Source organism: Pyrgilauda ruficollis, unplaced genomic scaffold, assembly GCF_017590135.1.
Source record: "Pyrgilauda ruficollis isolate IOZ18807 unplaced genomic scaffold, ASM1759013v1 scaffold128, whole genome shotgun sequence".
Taxonomy (NCBI): domain Eukaryota; kingdom Metazoa; phylum Chordata; class Aves; order Passeriformes; family Passeridae; genus Pyrgilauda; species Pyrgilauda ruficollis.
Genome location: NW_024511210.1, coordinates 75,756 through 99,072, shown reverse-complemented (window position 1 = coordinate 99,072; position 23,317 = coordinate 75,756). Strand labels below are relative to the sequence as shown.

At 39.2% G+C, this 23,317-nt stretch overlaps 1 protein-coding gene across 2 annotated transcripts in view; it reads left to right on the top strand.

Annotated features, from left to right (window-relative positions):
- Nucleotides 1-23,317, top strand: part of APBA1 (amyloid beta precursor protein binding family A member 1) — an 86,062-nt gene that overhangs the window by 30,876 nt on the left and 31,869 nt on the right. For both annotated transcript variants that reach the window (XM_041458448.1, XM_041458447.1), the window contains exon 2: nt 12,569-13,773. In XM_041458448.1, coding sequence (XP_041314382.1) covers nt 12,622-13,773 — 1,152 coding nt within the window. In that variant the 5' untranslated portion in view covers nt 12,569-12,621. The remainder of the gene's footprint in view (nt 1-12,568; nt 13,774-23,317) is intronic.

Sequence of the window (23,317 nt, the reverse complement as noted above, 5' to 3'; positions counted from 1 at the left end):
CCAATTCTGATAGTTGTTTTGAAGAAATCTATTAGGTGATTTCCAAGTCTGCTCCACAGTGTGTACTGAAGTGCAATCTGTGGGGACCACCACAAATTGCCTTCAAAAGTGTACTTCAGATCCAAGCTAAAACACATAGCTAGACCTACTCTGAGAAACTGTCTCTGACAAGTCTATAAGACAATCTATTCCCTTTCCAAACAGCAGATTTTTTTTCCACGCTCCCTCACCTTCCTCTCTGCTTCTGTTTTTTTTCAGACTTTTTTCCCCTAGAACTGACATGAGTTAGAACTTCAGAGTCTTTCAGAAAAGCCAAACCCCTGGTTATAGGCCTGAAAGATCCATCGCTGTTTTCCCAGGACTTATTTTAATTTTTTTAATCATTGCTTTAATTAAATTTTTGAAATGTTCAGCTTGTAGTGACTCACCTTTTGTTCCGTAGCTTGGGTGATGTGTATTTGAGCTCAGGATCTGCACAAGTAACTGTCAGCAGTTTGAAAATTGGCCTGAACTTTTGAAAGGCTTGAAACTTGGTTGTGTAAAATTCCTACAGCTGACCAGCTGTATTTTTACATAAAAATTGTTCTATTCAGATGGCTGTTTTAATGTGTTTAGAAGTGTGTGACAGAAGAGCATTTGGACTCTTAATGTTTAGTAACCCTTATGGCAGACTTTCAGAAGACTGTAAGGAAGAGGATGTTGTGTTAATATTTTAATAAGTAAGTGAGTGTCTAATACTTGTAGCATGGTAGTTTAATGCAAGTCCCCTGTAGGATAGTGGAAAGGATGTTTTGGGTTGGCAAACTTTGAAAATTGTAGGCCTTTCTAAATGGTGTATACTGCAGTTCAAGCAAGCAAGAACTTAGGGGGTCATAATGGTTTGTGCTTCTTAGGAGCTTGGATTTACTGATCGTCATGGGTTTTACATCTTCTATAGACCTAAAAGTTTACTTGTCCAGAGAAGTTCATGTAACTTAATACTGACAGTAGCCACGTGTCTAACTGATTGGAAATACGGTGCTGAATTCTGTCGTAAAGTGGTAAGCTTAAAATATCCTGTAGCAACCTGCAAAGCTATGAGAAATGTGTAGTTCTTTTTTATTTTCATTGCTTTTATGATCCAGTTCCATTTTTAGCATTAATTCAGTGTCTTCCTACCTTCATTTTAAAGCATGAGAGATATCACTTCCTCAGTACTTTTTGTCTTGAATTTAAAAATGAAAGGATGCTGTAGTATAGCAAAGAAAAGGGAAGTTAGCATGTGCATTTTTATAATGTCATATATGCAAAGCTCATGTATTTGAAGAGAGGTCAGACCAATGCTTTGCCTGATGGATAACAGAGACCAGGGCATGGATTTTGAGTTAAATATCACCAAAAAGTAGAGCCTAGAATACCAGTTAAGCTTGGATCTCAGACAAGAAAGACCTGTTCTAGGAGGAATGGTTCTTCCTTGAAAAGGAATAAAAAAACCCAACCCAGAATAATTTCAAATATATGATTCCCTGGAATTATAGAATCCCCCTTATCTAGGTTTAATGGAACATTTAAGAAATACCTTATCTTCACTTTATAAAATGTAACAAAGCAAAATAATTAGGGCTCCTGTTTCCTGTAGAGAAAGGGTTATGGGTGCCTTTGAAACACGTTGCCTTAATAATAACTTCTGAGAGTAAGTGAAAGGAGCCATTGACAGTCAGACTAACTGAAATCAAAAAGGAGAGAAATACTAACCAATGAATAGCTAAGTACTTTAAGTACTTCAGCATTGAAACATTTCAGGATTGTTCTGTTCTTTCTTTAATTTTATTCATGTTAAATACATTTTACCTTAGAATCACCCTTTTTAGCTGCCACTTTTCTCTACTGTAATTCCACTGGCTGGGTGTGTTAATAATATAAAAGGATTTTATAATGTTAAGAATGCATAATAAAATATTTTAAATGGAATACACGCTTCTACTAAAATCTAAGTATTGCTATGTAAAAAGAGAAGAAAAAATAACTTTAGGGTGTTGTTTCCCTTTCCAAGGTAGACAAAACAGGCAATTAAAACTAGGCAACTGCCGTCTTGTGTGTGTTTAGAAAATTTTTAATTTATATTCTGTTTTGTCTGTGACTCTCTCTTTAAATGCTCTTACACTATATAATTTTTTCTGTTGTCTGTGTATCCTGACTGGGACTGGTCTGTGTGGAGGTTCTAGCTGTAAATACTCCATAGAGATGTGAAAAGTGTGCTTGGGTGACTCTCCTCAATTTTCTTTATTTTCTTCCAAACTCTCCTGTGTAGCTGTGTTCTGGTCAGTTTTATTTCCTTAGCAGATAGAGACTGGCAATTGTATGGGAAACATTGTGCCTTTTACAGAATGCATCTGCTTTTGATTTGCACTATCTGGTAGTAGTGTGTGTGATCTAGTTAGCTTGATTAGCATCAACAGATTTTTTTTTTCCTTAACCTGATGGACCCCAGTGGCTGCAACCAGGCATCACTTCCATTTCCCTGCTCAGACTGTAATTTCTGAGCAAGCTGTGCATGTGAGCACCCTGAGCTGTGTACAGGGCAATTGTTAATACTCCTCAAGTTCTGTTGTAAGCTGCAGATGTGGAGAAATGCCAGCCTTCATTAGGGTTTAATTATGTCTGGGGAACAGATTTCATGTGTAGTCGCCTTGGAGCAGCTATTTTCAGTAACAGGAATGTGCTTGTGCTGAAAAAGTAGGTCTCAGTCAAGATCTTCCTCAATTCAGAGAAACTAATGATGCTGATGTCCTCCATGTTTGGATGAGTAGCCCTTGTCTCATCAGCTCTGGGTGAGTAGCACAGGTTGTATCTTGCTTTCAAACTCATAGAAGGCACAGAATTGCTAATGTTACGAGCTAGGAAAAAAATTTGTTTGGAGAGACTGGAGCAGACAGGTCTGGTGAGGGCAGTCAGATGCTGGTCTAGCTACACAGACCGCTCCTGCTAATGAAAATCTGGTGTGCAGTGCCTTGTGGTGCATCTGCTTTAATGCTATCAAGTGGCCGCAGCATTTCAGAAAGGTTGTAACAGTGAAGATGTGCTTGAGAGTTTTTTACCTCTTCCCTCAGGACTATGCTTGGAAGTAATTGTATGACATCTTCCCATATGGTTTTGGAGATGGCTGTGGGGCTATCGGTATGGTAGGGCACTGTAACACAGCTGCCAGTCTGTGAGAAAATACAAGTGGCAGATCAGTTTTCTTTGGAGCCTTTGGAAACATGTGAGCTGGACTGTCTAGCTGTGATTTTCTTCTGATGTGTGTGTTTTTGTGGTTTTTTTTTGGTTGTTGTTTTTGTTTTTTTGGTTGGTTTTTTTTTTTTGTTTGTTTGTTTGTTTGGTTTTTAGTGGGGGTTTTGTGTTTGTTTGGTTTTGGGGTTTTTTGGTTTTGTTAGAGTCATAACTGAAGTTACAAATCTTTAAGTGACATACCTTTCTTGGTGGGATTTCACTGTTCCTCCACGAATTTTTGTTAGCCCATAGCCCCTATATGCTCTTGCTTGCTTAATTTCTGTGAATGGAAACAGATACCTGATGTCTTGGTGTCACTCAGAAATAAGTAATAAGAGACAGACTAGCTAGTACTTAAAAGCTTCTTCTTAATAATACCACGATATATATCAGGTCCTTTAAAAGCTTATTGTATCACAGATAAAAAGTTACTTCAGTGTCAGTATTGCGCCGAGAATGACACAGGAACAGGCGGGAGGCAATATCATGGAAAGGGCAAAGAGGGCTTTATTCAAGAGACCTGCATGGTTTTTATAGAGTGATACGATAGGCTCTGTTTGTTTGGCTAACTAATAAAAACATATTCCTCGCACACTGTCCTTGAGAAGAACAGAAAGATGAAGTAGAAAAACACCATCTGCAGATTGTTTATACTTAACAAGTTATCACATCTTTCCAGCTCCCTAAAATTTCTCACCAGCCGCTGTGAGAAACACTTGCCATTTCTCTCTCTCTGTCCCATGGCATCCACAAATTCAGTTGTTCTGACTGGCGTGAACTTGCATGCTCATGACCAAATACCTGGGAATTTTAGCTATCTCATCTCTCTGACTCGCTCATACTTCCCCACTCTGAATAATACCTCCACATCCTACGTATTGTCTTTGACAATTACTTTCTCAGAGAAGACTTGGAAAAGTCATTGTCAAAAAGACACATAGTAAAGTGCAAGTATAATAAAAATAAAAGTTTAAATAATAGCTGTCTATTTTGAGGTGTTTCCTTTACCTAGTATAAAAATAAGGTGGAGGGTTGGAGTTGGGGGATTGTGTCATCTCACATTGTGTTACATTGTGTTACAGTTGCCAGGCAGTGGTACATTTTTAAGTACAGGAAAGGCAAGGAAGTTCTGTATCCTGTCTATCCAAATTTTTGAGTTTAATTCAGGTATAGCTACTTTGGAACTTGTGAAATAACATGAATTAAAGGACACATCTTTTAATTCTATGCTGTCTGAACCATGATAGCTTTTCATGAGGAAATATCCTTAGTGCTTGAAATTCTCAGTTAATAATGAGTGTCTCAGAACAAATGCATTTGCTGAGTGAGTGACAGAAGTTATTAGGTTTTCAGCACTATTTCTGTACCATTTCCATGAGTTGAAACAGTGTTCTGTGACTCAGCTGAAGAAGCTGATGGGGCTGACAGACTTAACTAGCTGGACTTCATTGTCTTTTGTTTAGCTTGGTATTCCTTAAAGCTGTGAATTTGCTGAAAAGCCTTCTATCAAATTCTAGCAAATCCTTGAAGTGGTCTCAACATCATCCAAATGTTTCTGAGTACCTGACACAACCTGTGAATTGATTGCATAAAATAATTAAAAAATCTGGAGTTTAAGTCAATTGAAAACTTTGCTTCCTGTAAAAAAATTGGTGTTTTGAGGAGGGAAAGTTGAGGGACAATTCAATGAATCCTCTGTCTCAAGGTAGTTGTATCTAGACTGTGCAACACTGGCCTAGAATGCAGCTGAGTGAGGCTGAAAGGTTTGATCAAGTCTTTATGTGTAGCCAGAGGAGGAAAATCCAAGGACTTTTTGGACATACATGTTCTTACTCTGTCAGTAAAGCTTGAGACCTTCTTATTCACCCTGAAGGTAGTCATGCCCTGCAGTTCACTGGATCATATAATTTAGTGTTGTCTACATTTGTTTATATTCCACTATTAATGACTCTTAAGAGGATGGAAAGGGTATTGGGCTTCCTGGGCTGATTTTTTTTCTTTTTTAGCTTTTCCTAGGTTAGATCTAATCCCTCTTTGTTCAAACAGAGAGAAAAAGATCGTGTTCATTGCTATAAAAATATCACTAGGGTAAAGATAATTTGAATTCAGAATGCATCACTGAGGATCCAGCATTTTATACTGTATTCTCTGAGACAGTTCTTCCCTTTTACATAGGGGAGAAAGAATGGTAAATTACAAACAGCCATGAACTTAGATTTGGTATAGATTCACTTTTCATAGTTGTACTTATAACAGATATTAACATTAGTTTCATATTGTAATATTGATTTTAAATGCTGTGATGCTCTGACAGTGCTTATGTGCCTTTTGAGTTTTTCAGTCTTATTTGAAAATTGATTTTATTTGTAACCATGATTTGAATACCAGAGTAACTATTCCAACATTATAAGTTTTAGATTATCTGTCTGCTATTTAAAGATGCAAGACCTAATACCCTGGAATAAACTCAGCAGTAAGGTGTCAGAAAATGACACCAGAGTGAAAGTGAATCCCAAATTTCCTTGGTTTAGCTGTTAATAGGACTATTACTTAGGAAGCTTAATAATTTTGTTGGTGACAATAGTCCATTTTATTCCCTCAACCACTTATGATCTGGGATTTGTGATGTATTTTTAAAAGTATTTTTGGTCTTGTATGTTAATTGTTGCACTTCACTGCTGAGGTTGCCTGTGGTTTCTTTTCAAGATTTTTCTCTAGTGCTTTTAGTTAATTTTGTCTGTTTGGGCCATAATATCTGTTAATATTGTCTGGCAGCAGATGGATGGCTGCCATCTGTGTATTGGCTCTGTTTCTTGTGCAGGCAGGATTTAAGTGTTAGGTGGTGAGAAGGATCTGTTCCTTTTCTAATCAGAGTGCTCCCCATCTCCAGTGCCCTAAAATATTTATGAGATCTGGACTGTCTGCATTGAAGATTACTGAACAGTGTTTCTTGCTCAGGAGTATATTTTAGCTTTGAATAAGATGCGAATTGGAAGGGATGAAAAGTGTGAAATGTTTTGAGTGCTCTAAGTGCTGGTAATTCATAAATTCTAGATCTGTCTACTGTTAACAAAAGTTGTGGGTTCTTGTGTGCAGAGCAATATTGTGCATGTAGCTTTTCTGCTTTATAGTTACTGTAAGTGTTCACAGCTTTTCAGCCTCATTATGAACCAGTATGTGTGTGTGTACATGTGGTGGGATGTTAATGTCACTTTCCAGGTGCTGCTTTTGCTGACTGACAAGAAATAAAAGTTTCACAGCTTTTTTATTTAAAGCTGTTTTGGATGAGCTTACTTAGCACATGGCAGCAGAAGCAGTGAGGTTTCCCAAGCAGGTTGCAGTTCAGAAAAGTTACCTAATATAGGAGGAGAACTCCTTCAAAGCAGGCATTGCATATGTTGTCAGAGTCTCAGAAATTTCCTACCATAGGGGCTTTTAAAACAAAACAAAACAAAACAACAAAATTAAGGTGCTTCTTAAAGTCATCTGTTTGCTAAAAGACTATGTTGGTTTTTTGAGAGCTAGCTTGTGTTCCTATGCCTTGTTGAGATCTGTACAAGTGAAACATTGGTGTATTGCTGAAGTCAGGAAAAACAGAGGTGCTTTATAAAATTCCTCAGAGAGTGTACCAAGAAGACTTCCACTTGAGGTGGGATGCCTTTGAAAATTCAGTCAGAAGCCTCTGTATTCCTAGTTTCATTTGGAGTTATGTGTAAGTATGTTAAAATAATAGCTATTTTTCATGGAAGACATGGATGAATGTGGCTGAAGTATTTTAAGGAAGACAAAACTATTTTGCTCACACATTCAACTGCCAAATAAGAAGAAACAGTTGTGCTTCTTATAAATGAAATAACTAATTACAAAAAACACAATACATGTGTATGTAAATACCCCTCATGACAATACAGGCTGGGTCTGGTGGGGACAGGTAGCAGATCTGGGACAAGGCCCAGACAGTAAAATATGAGTCAGCTGCACCTGGGGCAGTATGAGACAGACATGATCCTGAGAGCCAGGGTAGGATACGAACCATCCCCTCTGCTCAGAGCCTACCAGAACCCGGGTACTGCCTGCCTTTTGAGTCCCTGATACAGGAGTGGTACTGGTGGGAAATGATGGGAAGCCACAAGAAACACAGGAGAGGCTGCAGGACCAGGTCTGCTTCAGCTGAGAGGAGGGATGGCTTCCATGTCAACTGCCCATGGGATAGCGGAGATGCAGCCAGGCTCTTCGTAATCGTGTGTGTGGGAGGGAGGGTTAGAGGCAGCTGAGGCATGCTCAAGCAGGAGAAAATGAAACTGACTGTAAGGAAGTTTCCTACAAGGACGGTCCATTGCTGGCATCGGAGCCCAGACAAGCTGTTGCCATCACCATTCTTGCAGGTTATCAAGCCCCAACTGGATAAGGCCCTGAGAAGCCTGGTCTTTGCTCAAAGCTGGCTGTGCTTTGGGCAGGGTTGGACTGGAGACCTCCTGTGGTCTCTTCCTGAGTTATCCTTTATGTGATAGAAAAACGTGTGTGTGTGTAGTCTAGGTTCCATGTGGCACACAGATTTGTTTTGAAACATTAACTATAGTGTACAGACATATCAAGAGTTTGAGCTTTTATTCAAGTCAGTGTTAAATTATGGAAGTATGGTGTATAATGCTCATATAGAAGAAACCATTAAAATAATATTAATAATATTATTATTATTAATAATAATAATAATAATAATAATAATTGTTTCCTTTCTGCCTGCATATACAAGAAATCAAACAATTATTCATCTGGACTTGGGTAAGAAATAGCAAACCAAATTGGAATCTGAATACTCAAGCTTTCACATTTTCTTGCTGCATATCTTTTCCTGAGTAGAACTTGGCATGTGTGTTGAGTTCTTGCTCTAGGGTGATAATCTGCCCTTTGATGGTGTTTTAAAGTAGCAGAAAAAAATTCTTAAACTTTGAACTTCATGTTGCTTAAGAAATATATGGATACATTATTTTTTTTCTTCTTTACAGACAGGAAGATAGTTTAACCTTCAGCAGAGAGTTAGTTGCAGTAGTAATCAACCTCTGATTTCTCTGTTGTGGAGGTGGATTCATCCATCAAGTCCTATGTACAAAGCTAAGAGTGCTTACAGAGCACTTTCCCAAACATGTTTGATTACCAGAGCACAGCTGCTGTTCTGGGTAATTAATGTGAGACTGTAATATCATTCAAATGGGTGCTGTGTCTGTATTTCCAAGGTCGGATAACCTCTCTTGCTTATATTCTCTTCTGTCTATGGCATTTTATGTAGATTATTGATTTTTGTTTGCTTGCGGGAAATAATGAGCTTTTTGCAGGTCTGATGGGAAAGATCAAGCAGGCCTTGTATTTGTTTGAGGAAAGAGCTGCTAAGAATAAATAATAAGCAGGGTTTAGTAGTCTTCCAGCTGTCATGTATAAGCAGGGGTTTAGTAACTTCTAGCACCCAATCTTCACGGGTGTTCATTAAATTACTCTCTCAAGACTGATTGTTAAACAGTAAAATAAATGTTCTTGACTCAGAAGCTTACTTTTCATTGAAAGTTACTGAGACGGAGGTGACCTGAGGCCATTCATTCAGATCAGATTTCTAAGTCAACTTACTTTGAAACAAGTAAGATTTATTTTAAGATTTCAAAATAAACAATAAGTTATTGTTTTCAAAATTGAAAGCTGGAATTTAATTTATAGGAGGAAGGCAAACAGAAGGGTCTTTTTCAGTAAAAAGCTTTTAGTGAAGCTTAACATTTCCTCCTCATACCTTCAAAATATGCAACCTTGAAAGTTTTGGGATATCAGTAGTTGAAATCAAGCTGAAAGAATTTGTTAAACGAGAAAAATTTTACACATGGAACTTTCTAAGCTATAACTTTGTCAAAGGAAAATGATGGGTCTCCCAGGTGTTTTTTAGCCATATTTTGTGTGGTTTGTAATCTCTCTAAGACATGTCAGCGATGCCATCTGTCCACAAGACTCATTATGTTGCAAGCGTGTACTAAGACTTCTAAAACAGGATAACTTATTTTCAGCAATTATCAGTACTTTTATTGTCATAAAAACTGTGACATTTGATACCTTATTTGACTTGAGTAATCTTCATGTAGCCAATTTTTTTGCCTTCTTTTCTAAAAACGTAATTAAGTTAAAGATGTATCAGGATACATGTGATAAAACTTAAGAAAGTTGATCCTGTGTTTGTCTGTAACTTGATTTGTTTTCACTAGCACTACCCTTGTTCTGGGGGTGACCAATGACACTGAGTCACAAGTCAGGGGCTAGTTGAATGCAAGAAATTTAGGTAGATTTTTAAATCAACCCTCTACTTTGGCTTAGTTCTCTCCATGTGGAGAAGAGTGGAAATTTTATAATTTACTTAAATGAAAGCAGGTCATGTTAAAGAGCCTTCCCAGCCTGGCCATTCATGAGACTCTGACATCACGCTTCCACCACCAGGGTCTGTCACAGCTGGGACCGAGGCCACCACCCTTCATGGTGGCCATTCCAGTGACCTGACGGGTCCCCACCTGATTCATACACATTCTCACAGGCCAGCCCGGGTTTCCTGGCTGGTGACCCCAGGTTTCCCACAGCAGAGGCTTGGATGTCTCTTTCCATAAAGGCATTTATTCATGGTGCCATAACACAGAAACAGCTCAAGCTCTGAGCCTCTGAGGAGGGAGCCTGGGGAAAGGAAGCCCCGGGCTCTTGTCCCCTCACAGTCCAAGTGTGCCAAAGACTCACTTCCCCTCCCGAGTCTTTGACTCTGGCTGTGTCTCAGTATCCATCTTGTTCATCCATCTGGCCGGCACCAGCATCTTTGTGTCCTGTGTTTTGCAAAGAGTTGGCACTTCTGGCCTCTTGCTTGGGACTCCTGCCACCCAGAGCTCAATCTACAGCTCACACTGCGGGGTACAAACCGAGCTATTTGTGCTGAATGTATTCCTCTGCTCTAATCCTCTTTGGGAAAGACTTTTCAAAGGGCTCTTGAACCTTGGCATCCTCACCCGTTTTCTGGGCTAAAAATGGAAGGCTGTCTGATATTGTTGTTCTTGCTTTCTTAACATATGGTCTGTGGGGGGAAGAGTGTTTAGTTCTGGTGCACACCAGTATATACACCTGTATTCTACCCATTCTTTCCTAATGCATTGGAAGTCTTAGATGGAAAAGACTTTATCTTGTCACTGAAACCTTATTAACTCGCTTTCATTAGCTGAGAAAAACAAACTGGGTTTTTGCATAGTTATTTTGAAAAGGGATTAGTTTGTGTACAACATCCTTATAGGTCCATCTAATATGATTTATTAGCTATTGCTTTACAACTGTAATTTTTTTTAAGGACTCCTGTGTTTAAAGGGCTAAAACATTAAATGTAATAAAAGCAAGGAGTGTTCACTGAGCTGGAAGCTGCACCCTCTGGATTTCCTGTGGAAGTTTAGTGTGACTCATACCTTGGCTTGCCTGCCTGTCAACTTTTCTGATAGAGAGCAACTGAATTTGCTGTTGCTTTCTCCTCACAGGAAGTTATTCCTACTGCTCTTCTGCACAGAGCTCATTTAGTCAGCAAAGTGCCACCTGAGCCTCCCTGCCTCAGTTTACTAGACTTGATCCGAGTTCTATTTCACATTCACATTAATTTTTTTAGTTGGCTGTTGACACATGCTTTTATAGATCCTTCAAGTTAGCAGTCTTCCAATAGGTACCTTTTCTTTTAGTACTTGTCAGAAAGTCACAAGCTAGAGCTATATTTTATTTATGGATATGTGGCTTGATTTAGGTAGCTAAAAGGACATGACAGGTCTTCTTTATGACACTGCATCTTAAACACATAGAAGAAGGTTCCAAATAGCTGAAGGTGTTTTATAAAAAGAAAACCTTATGAGCTAGATAGGCCTGTTTCTGTTCACTGCGTATTTTTTATTATTGGCAGACTTCTCTAGTAACCATATGACCTTTTGAGATTTTTCACTCAATTAGCAAGGCTGAGATGCCCCACTAGTCTCAATGCAGTCATGGTTACGGATATTAGAAATGTCTTCACTATGTTTAGGAAGGAAGCCGTCTTAAACTGATTATAGGTAGATTCCAGGAAGACAACTGTGTTGTATCTAGAAAGAAGAAGAGAAAGCACCTGATTCTTCTCTAGGAAGAAGAAACAGGTGCTGCAGATGTACTGTGCCCTGAGAGTAGAATATCTTGGCAGGTTCCAGCCGGGCTGTGCCCGGTGGACTGCCGTGGCCAGGATAGCTCAGTGGAGGCTCAGGCTAGGTCCGATCTCCCAAGCCATTCCAAGCTGCAGGCAGCCAAGCAAGCTCAAGTGATTTTCAGCTCTTTAGTGATTATCAGCTCTTTTTGCTTGCTTGTGGCCATAGCAGCAGACGCAGGGAGAGAGAGGAGAAGGCTGTTTGACGATTCCGCAGGATTCTTTATTAGGGTCTTCCATGAAGGGTCTCAGTGACAGCTCTTCTGCCAAACCAGGCAGATTTAGGGGTTTTTATACCCTTCAGGGGTTTTGGAAACTGTCCATTATAAAGGGTCAGGGGAAAGTGACCTATAGGCTTACAGAGAGATAAGCGGGGTCCGAAAGGCGGAAGAGAGGGGCTTCTAAGGCCCAGTCATCATGACTTGGCATTTCCTAGCTCAGGCTTCTGACCTCCAAGGAGCCATTACAGGCCCTGGGCCTGCTACAGTAGAACTTTAATTTCTGCTGATTTTTTAAAAGTGCATAGGGTGACTAGTTCACCTGAAGATGTCATACTGAAGAAGTATTGAATGCATAACTCTCATGTATCTGAGCAACTGCAGACTCCTGTTACAGGACTAAATCTGCTATTTTACATTACAGCAGCGTTCTTTTCCTCCAAGTTAGTGATCTGTGGGGAAAGTGCTGGAGCACTTTCAATAAGTGCTTTCAATAATAATTTCACTAAGGTGAAATATTTCTGTCATCTCTGCCATGGTTCAGTTCCTGGCAAAAATTAACTTTTCTAATATGACAGCATCATTGCAATGCCACTGCAGTGCATACAGGTATCTCCAAGGGGTTATTTGGAAATGATACTTCCATAAAGAATTTGTCCGTGCAAGGGGGAAGCGCAGTCCCCAAGGGTGTTGTTGTTGGTTGCTGCTGTTGGAGATCATTTGCATGGGGTATCATACTGTTGTGCTATTACCTGACTGCAGAGCTGAGTCAGATGTTTGTCTGCTGGGAAGGAAGGGTGCATTTTATTGCATCTGTTTATTAACTCCAGTTTTTTATTCGGGGTAATGTTAAAGTTTTTTGGTGTTTTTTTTTTTTTAATTTCAGCTGTGATAGACAAAATGTCAGCAGAATAAGTGACCTACTCTCCAAAACTTGCCATGAACCATTTGGTTGGACCACCTGAGGGGGAGATCAGTGAAGAGCCAGCAAACAGATCAGTGAGTGAGTCAGTGGAAGCTGACCTGGAGCACTCAGAGGTGGAAGAGGAGCAGAGGTATGCGGTTCGCTACCCAAGGCACACCAGCAGCAGCCACGTGGGCCTGTCTGGGCAGGAGGAGGAAGGCATGTTAGCTCGGTCAGCCAGCACTGAGAGTGGTTTCCACAATCACACAGATACTGCAGAAGGAGATGTGATAGCCACAGTGGAGGATAGTTATGATGTTGAGAGAGTGCAGGAAAATGAGGATGAGAGTGCATATGCAGTGCAGTACAGGCCTGAGTCTGAGGAGTACACAGAGAATGCCGAGGCTGAGCATGGCGAGGCCATTCATAACCGAACATTGCCCAATCACTTACATTTCCATTCCATTGAGCATGAGGAAGCCATGAATGCAGCCTACTCAGGTTATGTCTACACACATCGCCTCTTCCGCCGAGGAGAGGATGAACAGTATGCCGAGGCTTATGCTGACTATGGGCTGCAGGAGCATGTGTATGAGGAAATAGGAGACACACCAGATCTTGATGTTAGGGAGGGCATCCAGCAATATGAGCGGGAGAGGGAGGAAGCTGACAATTACCGCAAGGAGGCACTTGGTGCCCGCCTTCACCATTATGATGAACGGTCTGATGGAGAGTCTGACAGCCCTGAAAAGGAAGCGGAGTTTGCACCTTACCCAAGAATGGATAGCTACGAACAAGAGGAGGACATAGATCAGATTGTAGCAGAGGTGAAGCAGAGCATGAGCTCCCAGAGCTTAGATAAGGCAGCTGAAGACATGCCAGAGTCAGAGCAAAGTTTGGAGCATAGCCAGGCTCTTGTCAGCGGTGGGCATGAAAGTAATGGCCAGCTAACATCTGGTTCTCGAGTTACATCTGGCCCGGGAGAATCTGTACAGCGGTACAGCAAGGAGAAAAGAGATGCAATTTCACTGGCCATCAAGGATATTAAAGAAGCTATTGAGGAAGTGAAGACAAGGACCATCCGTTCTCCTTATACCCCTGATGAACCTAAGGAGCCTATCTGGGTGATGCGGCAGGACATCAGTCCATCCAGGGATTCTGATGACCAGAGGCCACTAGATGGGGATGTGAGTACACAAAGCTTTCACCTCTCAGATTATATGTGTCTAATTCTTTTAACTGTGACATGCATGGCAGTGAGGGAGGTTGCATTACATTCTTGTTATGTGTCCTGGTCTTGAAAAAGTGCTTTATTTTAAATTTGTACCCTAGAGAGCATAAGAGAAGTAAACATGCATTATCAAGTAGCCAGATTTTTCTTTATTTAACTCTGCTGACGCCTCAGGTATGTATAAGAATTTGTCACATGAAGTTCTTTATGTGTCTTTTCTGAAACAAACGCTGTTATATTTTTTACTGCCATAATATATTTTAGGGTAGCAACCAAACAGTTTTCTACTGTCTTATCTTTGTATGCTTTTGTTAACTCTTAAGTTTCTAAGTTTCATGGTCTGTTATGTAACAGTCCCAACAGTTCTGTCAGAAATCTGGTAATATTCTTTATGATGATAGCATAATTCAGATTCATATTCTAGAAAACTTGCATGTCAACTCGAAGTCTCTAGAACTCAGTGTATTACGAATCTCAGTGTATGACATTATCACTGTAAAGTGGTATTTAAAGCAACCTGAGTATTGAAGGCAGTTGTTCAGATTTCAGCATTAGCATTTCTGAAATTGTGTACTTTTGGCATGAGGTTTAACTTGGATCAGGGTTGTCTACCAGGTTGTGGTTCCAACTGTCTTTAAGTTAATATTTGCTACAAGTTTTATGAGTTTTCTGCATTATTTTATAAAATAAACTCATAAGCAACTGTTAAGTGGGTTGAATTTATGCCTGACATGAAAAGAGCTGGTAGGCTTAATATATTGACCAAATAGTTTCACATGTTCCTATGTTATACTTCCAGGGCAAGTACCTGCAAACATTGCTCCATTCCTCTATATTGCTGTGGAATAGGTTTTGTGACCTTTTGTTTGGGTTTGGTTGTTGTGGTTTTTTTGGTTTGTTGGTTTTTTGGGGTTTTTTTGTGGTTTTTTATTTTTAATTTCCTTTTCCAATAATAGGTGAGAATAAAGTATCTATTTGCGGTTTCAGTCGTAAAATTGCGGTTGTTAGAATATTTTGCATGTGGGGGGAAATAGGTATTAGAATATTTTGCATGTGGGGCCTGATGATGAGTCTTCTAAAAGTTTAAAATTCTAAATGTTATTGTTTCAATTTTGACAGACTTGCCCAAGTTTTTAGAATATATTTGCAGTTGTATATGCAATGATGCTTGGTTTCTGGGCTGAAGACCAGACACATTTCCTTCCAATTCCTCCGTGATTTCTGTTTAGTTTTTATCTTGTGTCTATACTGTCCAGTTGTATGATGAATCCAGATTTTACAAGGAATTCTATTTTGAGTCTTATGATACTTTATTGTACACATGTAGTTCAATATATCTTTGTTACTTAACAGGTCCTGTTACATTGTAATTCTTTCCCCAAAGCTCATAATAAAAATAAAATTAATAGAAACAACAGTCAGCACTGATAACTTTGCAAATTATGGTCAAATAAATTTTTGAAATCAAAGCAATTGTTTTTGGGGGGGGGGAGGGTGTGGCTTTTTGTTTGTTTTTAGGTTTTCTTTTTGTTGTTTTTTGGGTTTTTTTTTGTTTGGGGTTTTTTGAAGAACAACAGAAATAGAACTTCTTGTGTGTTATTTTGGTATTTTAGACTGAATTATTGTAACATTCTGGGAATACATGGGAGCTATTCAAGACACTTCAGTTAATGCAAAGGGAATTCAGATGGTGAAAAAAGGTCACATGCCAGGTATATCTATAACAGGCTTCTGATTTGTTTATCTCTCTTCAAAATGAGGAAGGCTAGTATTCTACAGATAGGAAGAGATTTTTGGAGCATGGTGTTTGGGATGCTGTAAAAACATGCAAGCTGATTGATACATACAGCTTCCATATTTTTTTTCCTGCAGAACTGTTAGAAACACAGTGATGAAGGTGTTGTAGGGGGTTTTTCCTGATTCTTCATAGAAAGCCTAATTGAACCTTGAAAAAAGCCCAAACAAAAACTATACTGCACAAGTTATTTCTACAAATATTTTTAAAGTTATATCTGTTACAGAGTTGATTTGCAGTCATGTGAGGAAAGAAATCTTCCCAGATTATTTTGTGTGGAATTATTTTTAATTTAACTTTAGAAGTTTATGAAACTAAAATTATTTCTGTCCCCATTTTCAAATAGATCACACTGCTCTTTTCTACACATTTTATTTACCATATTGTCTGAAAATGCTGTTACTGCTTGGAGGATCAAAGAACTTCCTGTTGCTTCCTAACTGATTGTAACAGAGTGCCATGATGGTCTTGGTGACATTAGGTTGTGGATCCTGAGAGCATCAAGTTCTTCTGAAGGTGCTTCACCTGCTCTCCAAAATCCAGGTGCATCTTGCAGAATTGAACTTTTCTGAGATGTGCTGATATGACTCAGCCTGGTATGCTCATACAGTGAGCAAAACAGTGTTTTTATTGGACTCTGCATACATTAGATATTGAAGTACAAAGAGGTTCCCATATTGCACCAAAATTTTGATTCCTCATTCAATATTTTTTGTACCAAGTCAGATAAGAACCTGACTGAAATTTTCAGGGCTGGCTGAAATCAAAACAGTGATCTATAATCACAGTTATTATTGCTCAGCAAAGAGAGAAGTGATGGTTGGAGATGTACAATAAGTCTGTGTTCTTGGAAGGAAGAAGTAAATTACACAAATAATTTAGATGATCTGTAGCAGATTGAGGAGACTTGTTGTGGAAGGGACTTGGGACTGAGTAGGAATTTTGTTTTTTCCTGAAGAAGAGATATATATTTGCTTTACTGGATTCTTTAATTTAGATGGCAACTTAAAAACTGTTTGCTTTCTTTAATCCAGCATTCCTAGAATTGCTTAGCTGTAAATTGGGCAAAAATAGCTTGTGTTGACTTAAGTGACCATAAGTGGTCAATATAATAAAAATATAGTTGGAGCCCATTCATCTAATTGTAAATTGTTCTTCTGTCTCCCTCAAGAAAAAAGCACAGTCTCAGATGGGGGCTTTTCAGTGTAACCAGTATATACCAGAGATGTTTTTCAGTCTGATTTGTAGTATTGACCTGGAAATGTGAGTGTTTTTACCTTCAGGCAGACACCATTTTCTTGCCCCAGAAGTATCAAATTGCTACAGATAAATAATGCAAATTGGATGCTTTTTTTGCCTTCAGTTATTTTGCAGGTCTACTTTGAAAACTACCCTCAAATTATGTTAAACAGTTTTCTTTCAGAGATAGAACTTACCTGAAAATACTTCTAATAATGAATCATGTGGTACATAAGACTTCTTTAGACACAAACAGCAGTTACTTTTTATTTAGCTAGAAGCTGTCCACTGGAGACCAGTGAAGCAAGAAGAATGATTTGTGGTTGGGGCTCATTAAATGCAAGTCTCCTTTGCCTTTTTTCCCAAGAAAGTGACTATTACACCGCAATGCTAAGCATTTGGGTAGTACATTCACAACAGAATGTTTGGTAGGATGCCATTTAGAAGTGTCCAGAGACTATTTTAAGAAGCTAATAATTTAGAGGTATTTAGCTAGCCTGCAGCTAGGTATAGTTTGGGACTGCTAGGAAAGACATGCAATGACTCTGACAGTAAGAAAGATACAGTATCTGAAAGATACTGTATCTGTGAGGACTGATTCCAGTTTAATTCACAGATGAATCTACCAGGATTATCAGTCATTCCTTGATATTTCTTCTCAAAAGAAGTGTTTGGTAAGGTGTATGAGAAAAGTAAATTGCTCACTGCCCATGGACAGTTCTGCTGTAATAAACTCTGGTAGTCCTGTGGTGTAGGAGGCAGGTAGCAGACTTCTGTGAATAAATAAATAGTTTAAAGAGGTACCTGTTTAATATTTAACAGTGGAGAATATTAGCTGCTGTGTACCTTGTGCACCCTGGTTTAATGGTGCATGTTTTCACTTGAATCTGAGGTGGTCTGGACAGTGAGTTTGTGGGGAAGGTGTTGTACTTGTGTATTTGATAAAAGCTGAAAAATTCTCAGTGTCTTTTGAATAAGGGCAGTAAGAGTATTTTTTAACATTTGCCACACAAATGAGATCTGTACAATTGGCATATATTTCCAAAGTCTGTTTATCAGAAACCTTTCAAACCAAAGCAGACCATCATTTGGATAGGGCTTCATGAAGATCTCTTTTTCAAATACAATAGCAGTTAGAGCTGCACAGCTGCAAGAAATGTGGCATCAGGAAACTGATCCTTGATGTAAAAGACTGTGGAACTGCATTGTTGCTTCTTGTGAAACAAGGCTGTGGTTTTTGAGTGTGAAATGGAGAGATTTTGTTCACTCATAAAATCATGAAATCATAAAATAGTTTGTTGTGGAAGGGACCTTGAAGATCATCTAGTTCCAGCCTCCCACTAGACCAGGTTGTTCACAGCCCCATCCAGTCTGGCTTTTAACACCTCCAGGGATGAGGAAGCCACATCTTCTGTGGGCAGTCTGTTCCAGTGCCTTACCATTTTCACAATAAAGAATTTCTTCCTAGTATCTAATCTCTACCTGCCCTCTTTCAGTTTGAAGCCATTCCCCTTGTCCTGACACTATATGCTCTTGCATGCAGTCTCTTTCCGGCTTTCATTTAGGCGCTCTTCAGGCACTGGAAGGCTGCATTTAGGTCACCCAAGGCCTTCTCTTTTCCAGACTGAACGATCCAAATTCTCTCAGCCTTTTCATCATAATGAATAAAGTTAGTAGCTGGAGCTATGAAAAAGGTTAAGCATGAACCTTGTAGTAACACCTGTGCCTGAGAGTAGTGGAGTAAGGGACCCTTTAGGAAAATACATTTTAGATGCACATAGTTTTCTCATTGGAAGGGTAGGCCCATATTCCATTTAGGTAGCTCTTGCCCACCATTCTTGTCAGATTCTCCATTGGAAACCTGCTGTCAATGTGCCTAGGCAAGCACAGAAATTGTGATGTTTAAAGGTCTTAATAGAAGACATGCAGTGCTTGGATCTGGATTTGAGGATAAATGTTCATCCACATGTTCAAGTGGAAAGGATTACAGTTTTGTGTAGTAGATAATTCAGAATGTGATGAAATATTCTTGTATTTAAAGTGTATGGAAAAAAAAGTATCTTTGTTACAGAGCTTTGAGAAGAGTGGCTTACTTAGTTGCGGATGTACAAAAACATACTGAGAAAAACACTTAAAGGCTCAAAAAGTCAAATAGAATTTCTTGGGCTGTGAATTAAATAGAGTGGAAGCAGGCTGAATGCTTCAACTCTGCCATAACCAGAAGAAAATAATGATTTGGAAGTAGAAATCATCCATTTGAGAACCAATTACCATGACATTTTTCTGAGGTCTGTTCAGTTATCCATGGGGTTATAGATCTGAAAACCAAGTTTTGTTCATGTTGTCCTGTCACTGGTGTTTATAATCTCTGTTCCTTTGCAGACATTTGAAGTGGTGGAATGTTAGAGTAAACCCTAACACAAAGTAAAATCACGTATATGGGTGGTTTAGATTTGTGAAGTAGAAATTCAGAACTAGAGACAAATCTATCAGGTGGAACAGAACTGAGCTGCATTGTTTTGCTTCTCTGTTGTTCTTGGTTATGTATATTTCATTTCAACTCTTGCATTCTCAGTTGCAGGATTTTCTCAATTTGGATACCTCAGTGTTTTCATGGAGATGAATTTGCCTCACTTCTTCCACAGCAGGAGTAATGTATTATTAAAAGGCAATGGAGAAGTCTTTTAAATAATTAAGCAGGCTTCAGTAATAAATGAACTGAGGAGAAAAAAGAGAAAGGAAACAATTGAAATAAAGATGAATTTTTATTGACAGTATATTGTTGAGTTTTTTTCTGAGTAGGTCTTTTAAAACTGTTGGTTGAGCACACAAACTGTAGGTCAGCTTTCCATCACTTATGAGAGACCCAGACTTAAGATTATGCAGGGCAAAAACCCCAAATGCCCCAACCAGAAATCACTAAAGAACCAAAGCAAACTAAAACACAAAGCATTTTATTCATCAGTCACACAGAAGAAGGCTTGAATTTAGCAATTAGTCTGTTTGGAGACAAACACTCCCAGATTTACTGGCCAGTAAACTCCCAGAGTTAGTTGGTTTTAAACATGGTGGGCGCTGGATACATAACCCCTTGAACATTGTTTTGTTTGATTATATTTTTAAATTATTGAAAGATTAAAATAACTTGATTTTTCTGTGTTGAAAACTAAAACAGCACTTGCTATAGTTAAAATTTTCTGAACACGCAGGAGAAATCCACAGTGATTGTTTTCAGACTGACACATAAAACTGCACTGGAAGTTGAAGTGAAACTATGGCTAAGGAAGTCCATACTCAAGGAAGCAGCCAGCACTGAGTCAGGTCTCTGAAATGGGATTGCTTTTCATTGTCCAGATGATGGTAAGTGACAGGAGGCTCTGTCTTTGCAGGACGTCATCACCTGGATCAGAGGAAATTCCACAAACCAAGACTTCCCAAACTGCATTTGTTCTTAGATACAGTTGGTCTGTGATCCTATGTGATTGCTCCAGCATGTCTGATCCATTGCTATTGTTTACCTTAAGCTATGTACAAAACACCTCCTTTGTTGAATGTGTAATGAGACTGCTGTATGTGATGTTATCTGCATAGGCAGGAATAATTTCTGTTGACTACCAGCAAGTATCGTAGCCATAAGCAAATTGGTCATTTCTGTGGCAGCAACTGCATGGGTCAGCTGTTGGATCAGTCAGGGGCCTAACCCAACAGCTGCCTGTTGACAGAGCCCCTCACTTCAGATGCTAACTACCCAGGATGGTAGTTAAATTGATAAATGGTGCTTATCAGTTGACTTGGGCACAGGAGGAGCCTTTTGGGGGAATCTCTTTTGGCTGCCTGAAATTCTTCCATGGAGAGGTGCTATAACAGTTAATCAGATGTGTTGTTCTGAAGGAGCAGTTCAGCCAGTAACCTTGTCTCAGGTCATCTTGTCCCATCATGTATGCACAAACTGACAGGGGGCAGGTCCTGGACCACCCAGCAAACTGATAGGTAAGTGCACGGGGTATGTGCAGAGGCAGTTATACCAGAACTACAGTACACAGTTGAAGCCGTATGTCAGAATTATAAATTGAATTGCATGGATTGTGCCACAGTATGCAGGTATGTGTAAAGTGCTAAGTTGGTACTATTTTTATGAAACCTACCATTTTTAGCCCTGTACTTAAATTTTCAACAAAGACAACCAATAATCATTAGCTTTTAGCTTCATTCTTTATAGGTATTTATGCCGACTAAAACCTATGGTCTGAGTCTGTATTTTAGTGAACAGAATTTGAGCTGTACAAATGACAGAGGACACTGCCATCACATAGTTGGCCTAAAACCTGGGGGATTTACTGCCATAGTTGTCCTGATAAAGGCAGTTCTTGTGATGGAATGCATCTGACTATACTTGCGCATTGGACCTGAAGATTCCATAGTGCTTTGACCTTTTCTAATACTGTGTATGGGTTCTTTTCAGCGCACTGTCTCTAAAATAAATAAAATTTAAACCCTTGCTTTATGCAATTGTCTCCTGAGCTAATAATGTACAAGGAGACTTTGCCATACCTGTGCCATATATACCTGTAGGTAGACATTAGTGTCAAATAAGTAATGTCCTGCTGTTTAAGTGAATCTTGAATTTCTGAAGCATTTGTGGGTTTGTCCACACATATGGTAATATAAAAAACCTCTGAATAAACTACCTTTTTCAAAACAGAACATGACCAGTACTGTTAACATCTTTGCGAGCAACATGGACCAGTGGGATTGAGTGCACCCTTGGCAAGTTTGCCAACACCAAGCTGAGTGGTGTGGTCAGCACACTGGAGGGAAGGGTTGCCATCCAGAGGGACATAGGTAGGCTTGAGAGGTGGCCCTGACCTGTGAGAGCCTCATGAAATTCAGCAAGGCCAAGTGCAACATCCTGCACATGGGCTAGGGCAATTTCAAACACAAACTGGAAAAATAAATAATTCATTGAGAGCAACTCTGCAGGTAAGCACTTAGGGATGTTGTTCAGTGAAAAACTTCTTACAAGGGCATGTAGTGACAGGACAGGGGGGAACCACTTCAAATCAACAAAGTAGGTTTAGATTAGATGCCATGAAAAGTTGCTTAGCATGGGGGTGGTGAGGCACTGGCACAGTTTATCCAGGTGCCACATCCCTGGAAGTGTTCAAGGCCAGGCTGGATGGGGCTTTGTGCAACTCAGTGTATTGGAAAGGGTCCCTATCCATGGCAGGGGCAGTAAAATTTAGATGATCTTTAAGATCCCTTCCAATATAAAAGATTCTATGACTATGATTCTATGATTTCGTCCCTTCTGTCCTAGCCTACGTGACCCGTAAGCTGTACTCTCTTCAAATGATCTGCTACTAAAAGCACATAAAACAATACAGCTTTTATGAGTTTCAGTGTTTCAGTGTCAGTTACATGTCTCTTCATGAACTGTATAGGAAACAGCTGATTGACTTGGATAGGTTAGATGCAACACAATCCTCTCCTTTTACAAGGTCCTTTACTAAACCCCTCTGCACAAGAGCAAGGAAGGTTTCTCAGGTGGAGTGGGTTGCATGTTAGTTAGAGTCAAAAAACGCCAAAATTGAGATGGAGAATTTTTGGATGTACCAGGTTGAGTATCATAAGAAAAATGTAAGTAGATATTCAAGGGAAAAAGGGATAGCTGTCAGTCTTTTACTGCTTCATGTAGAAAAAAAAATCTTAATTCCATTGATAGACCTCTGTGCCTAATAAGAGCGTGCATCATGTGACTTTACTGTGTTTGTTCTGACAACAACTTTGTTAGGCTTCTAAAACTTGTTTTGTTAATAACAAATGGCAGTGAAATAGTCACTAAGCCTTTATTTTAGACTTTGTTTAGAGCAGCTGTGCAAATTATCTATCCACTATGATCCATCAGACTATTTCTTGTTATTGTTGTGGCTGCATTCTTTCCTTGTACATTATATACAGTACCTCCAAAAATGCATTTTGATGTCAAAGAGAACTGAGTGTTAATTCTTCAAAGACTGGACTTTCCTGTACAAATGTTTTCAAGGACAGCTCTCATGTCCTGTCATGCAGCAGACTTTGTAAGATGTTTGATATTTGGGTTTGGTAGTTCTGGTTCTTGGTTTGGTTTTGGGCGGGGGGCAGTTGTTTGTTTGGTTGTTGCTGTTCAGGGGTTTTTCTCACCCAAAACACTTATTTGAGCAGACATTCAAACAGAGCATATAGAAAGGCATGTAATAACTTAGTTTTGATACTTCGTAGATAAAAGTACCTGAGTAAAAGTACTTATAGTGCTACTAGAGTAATTGCTAGTACATTTGAAGTGATATGCAATTTCTTAATGCTAATTGTCTGGTTTAAATAAAATCGTTAATCTTTATCCTTCAGTATGTGAATATGAGAGTTTTCAGCTATTGTAAAGAGCGCTTTTGTGTGTGTGCACGTACACATCTCATGTGTAACTTGATTT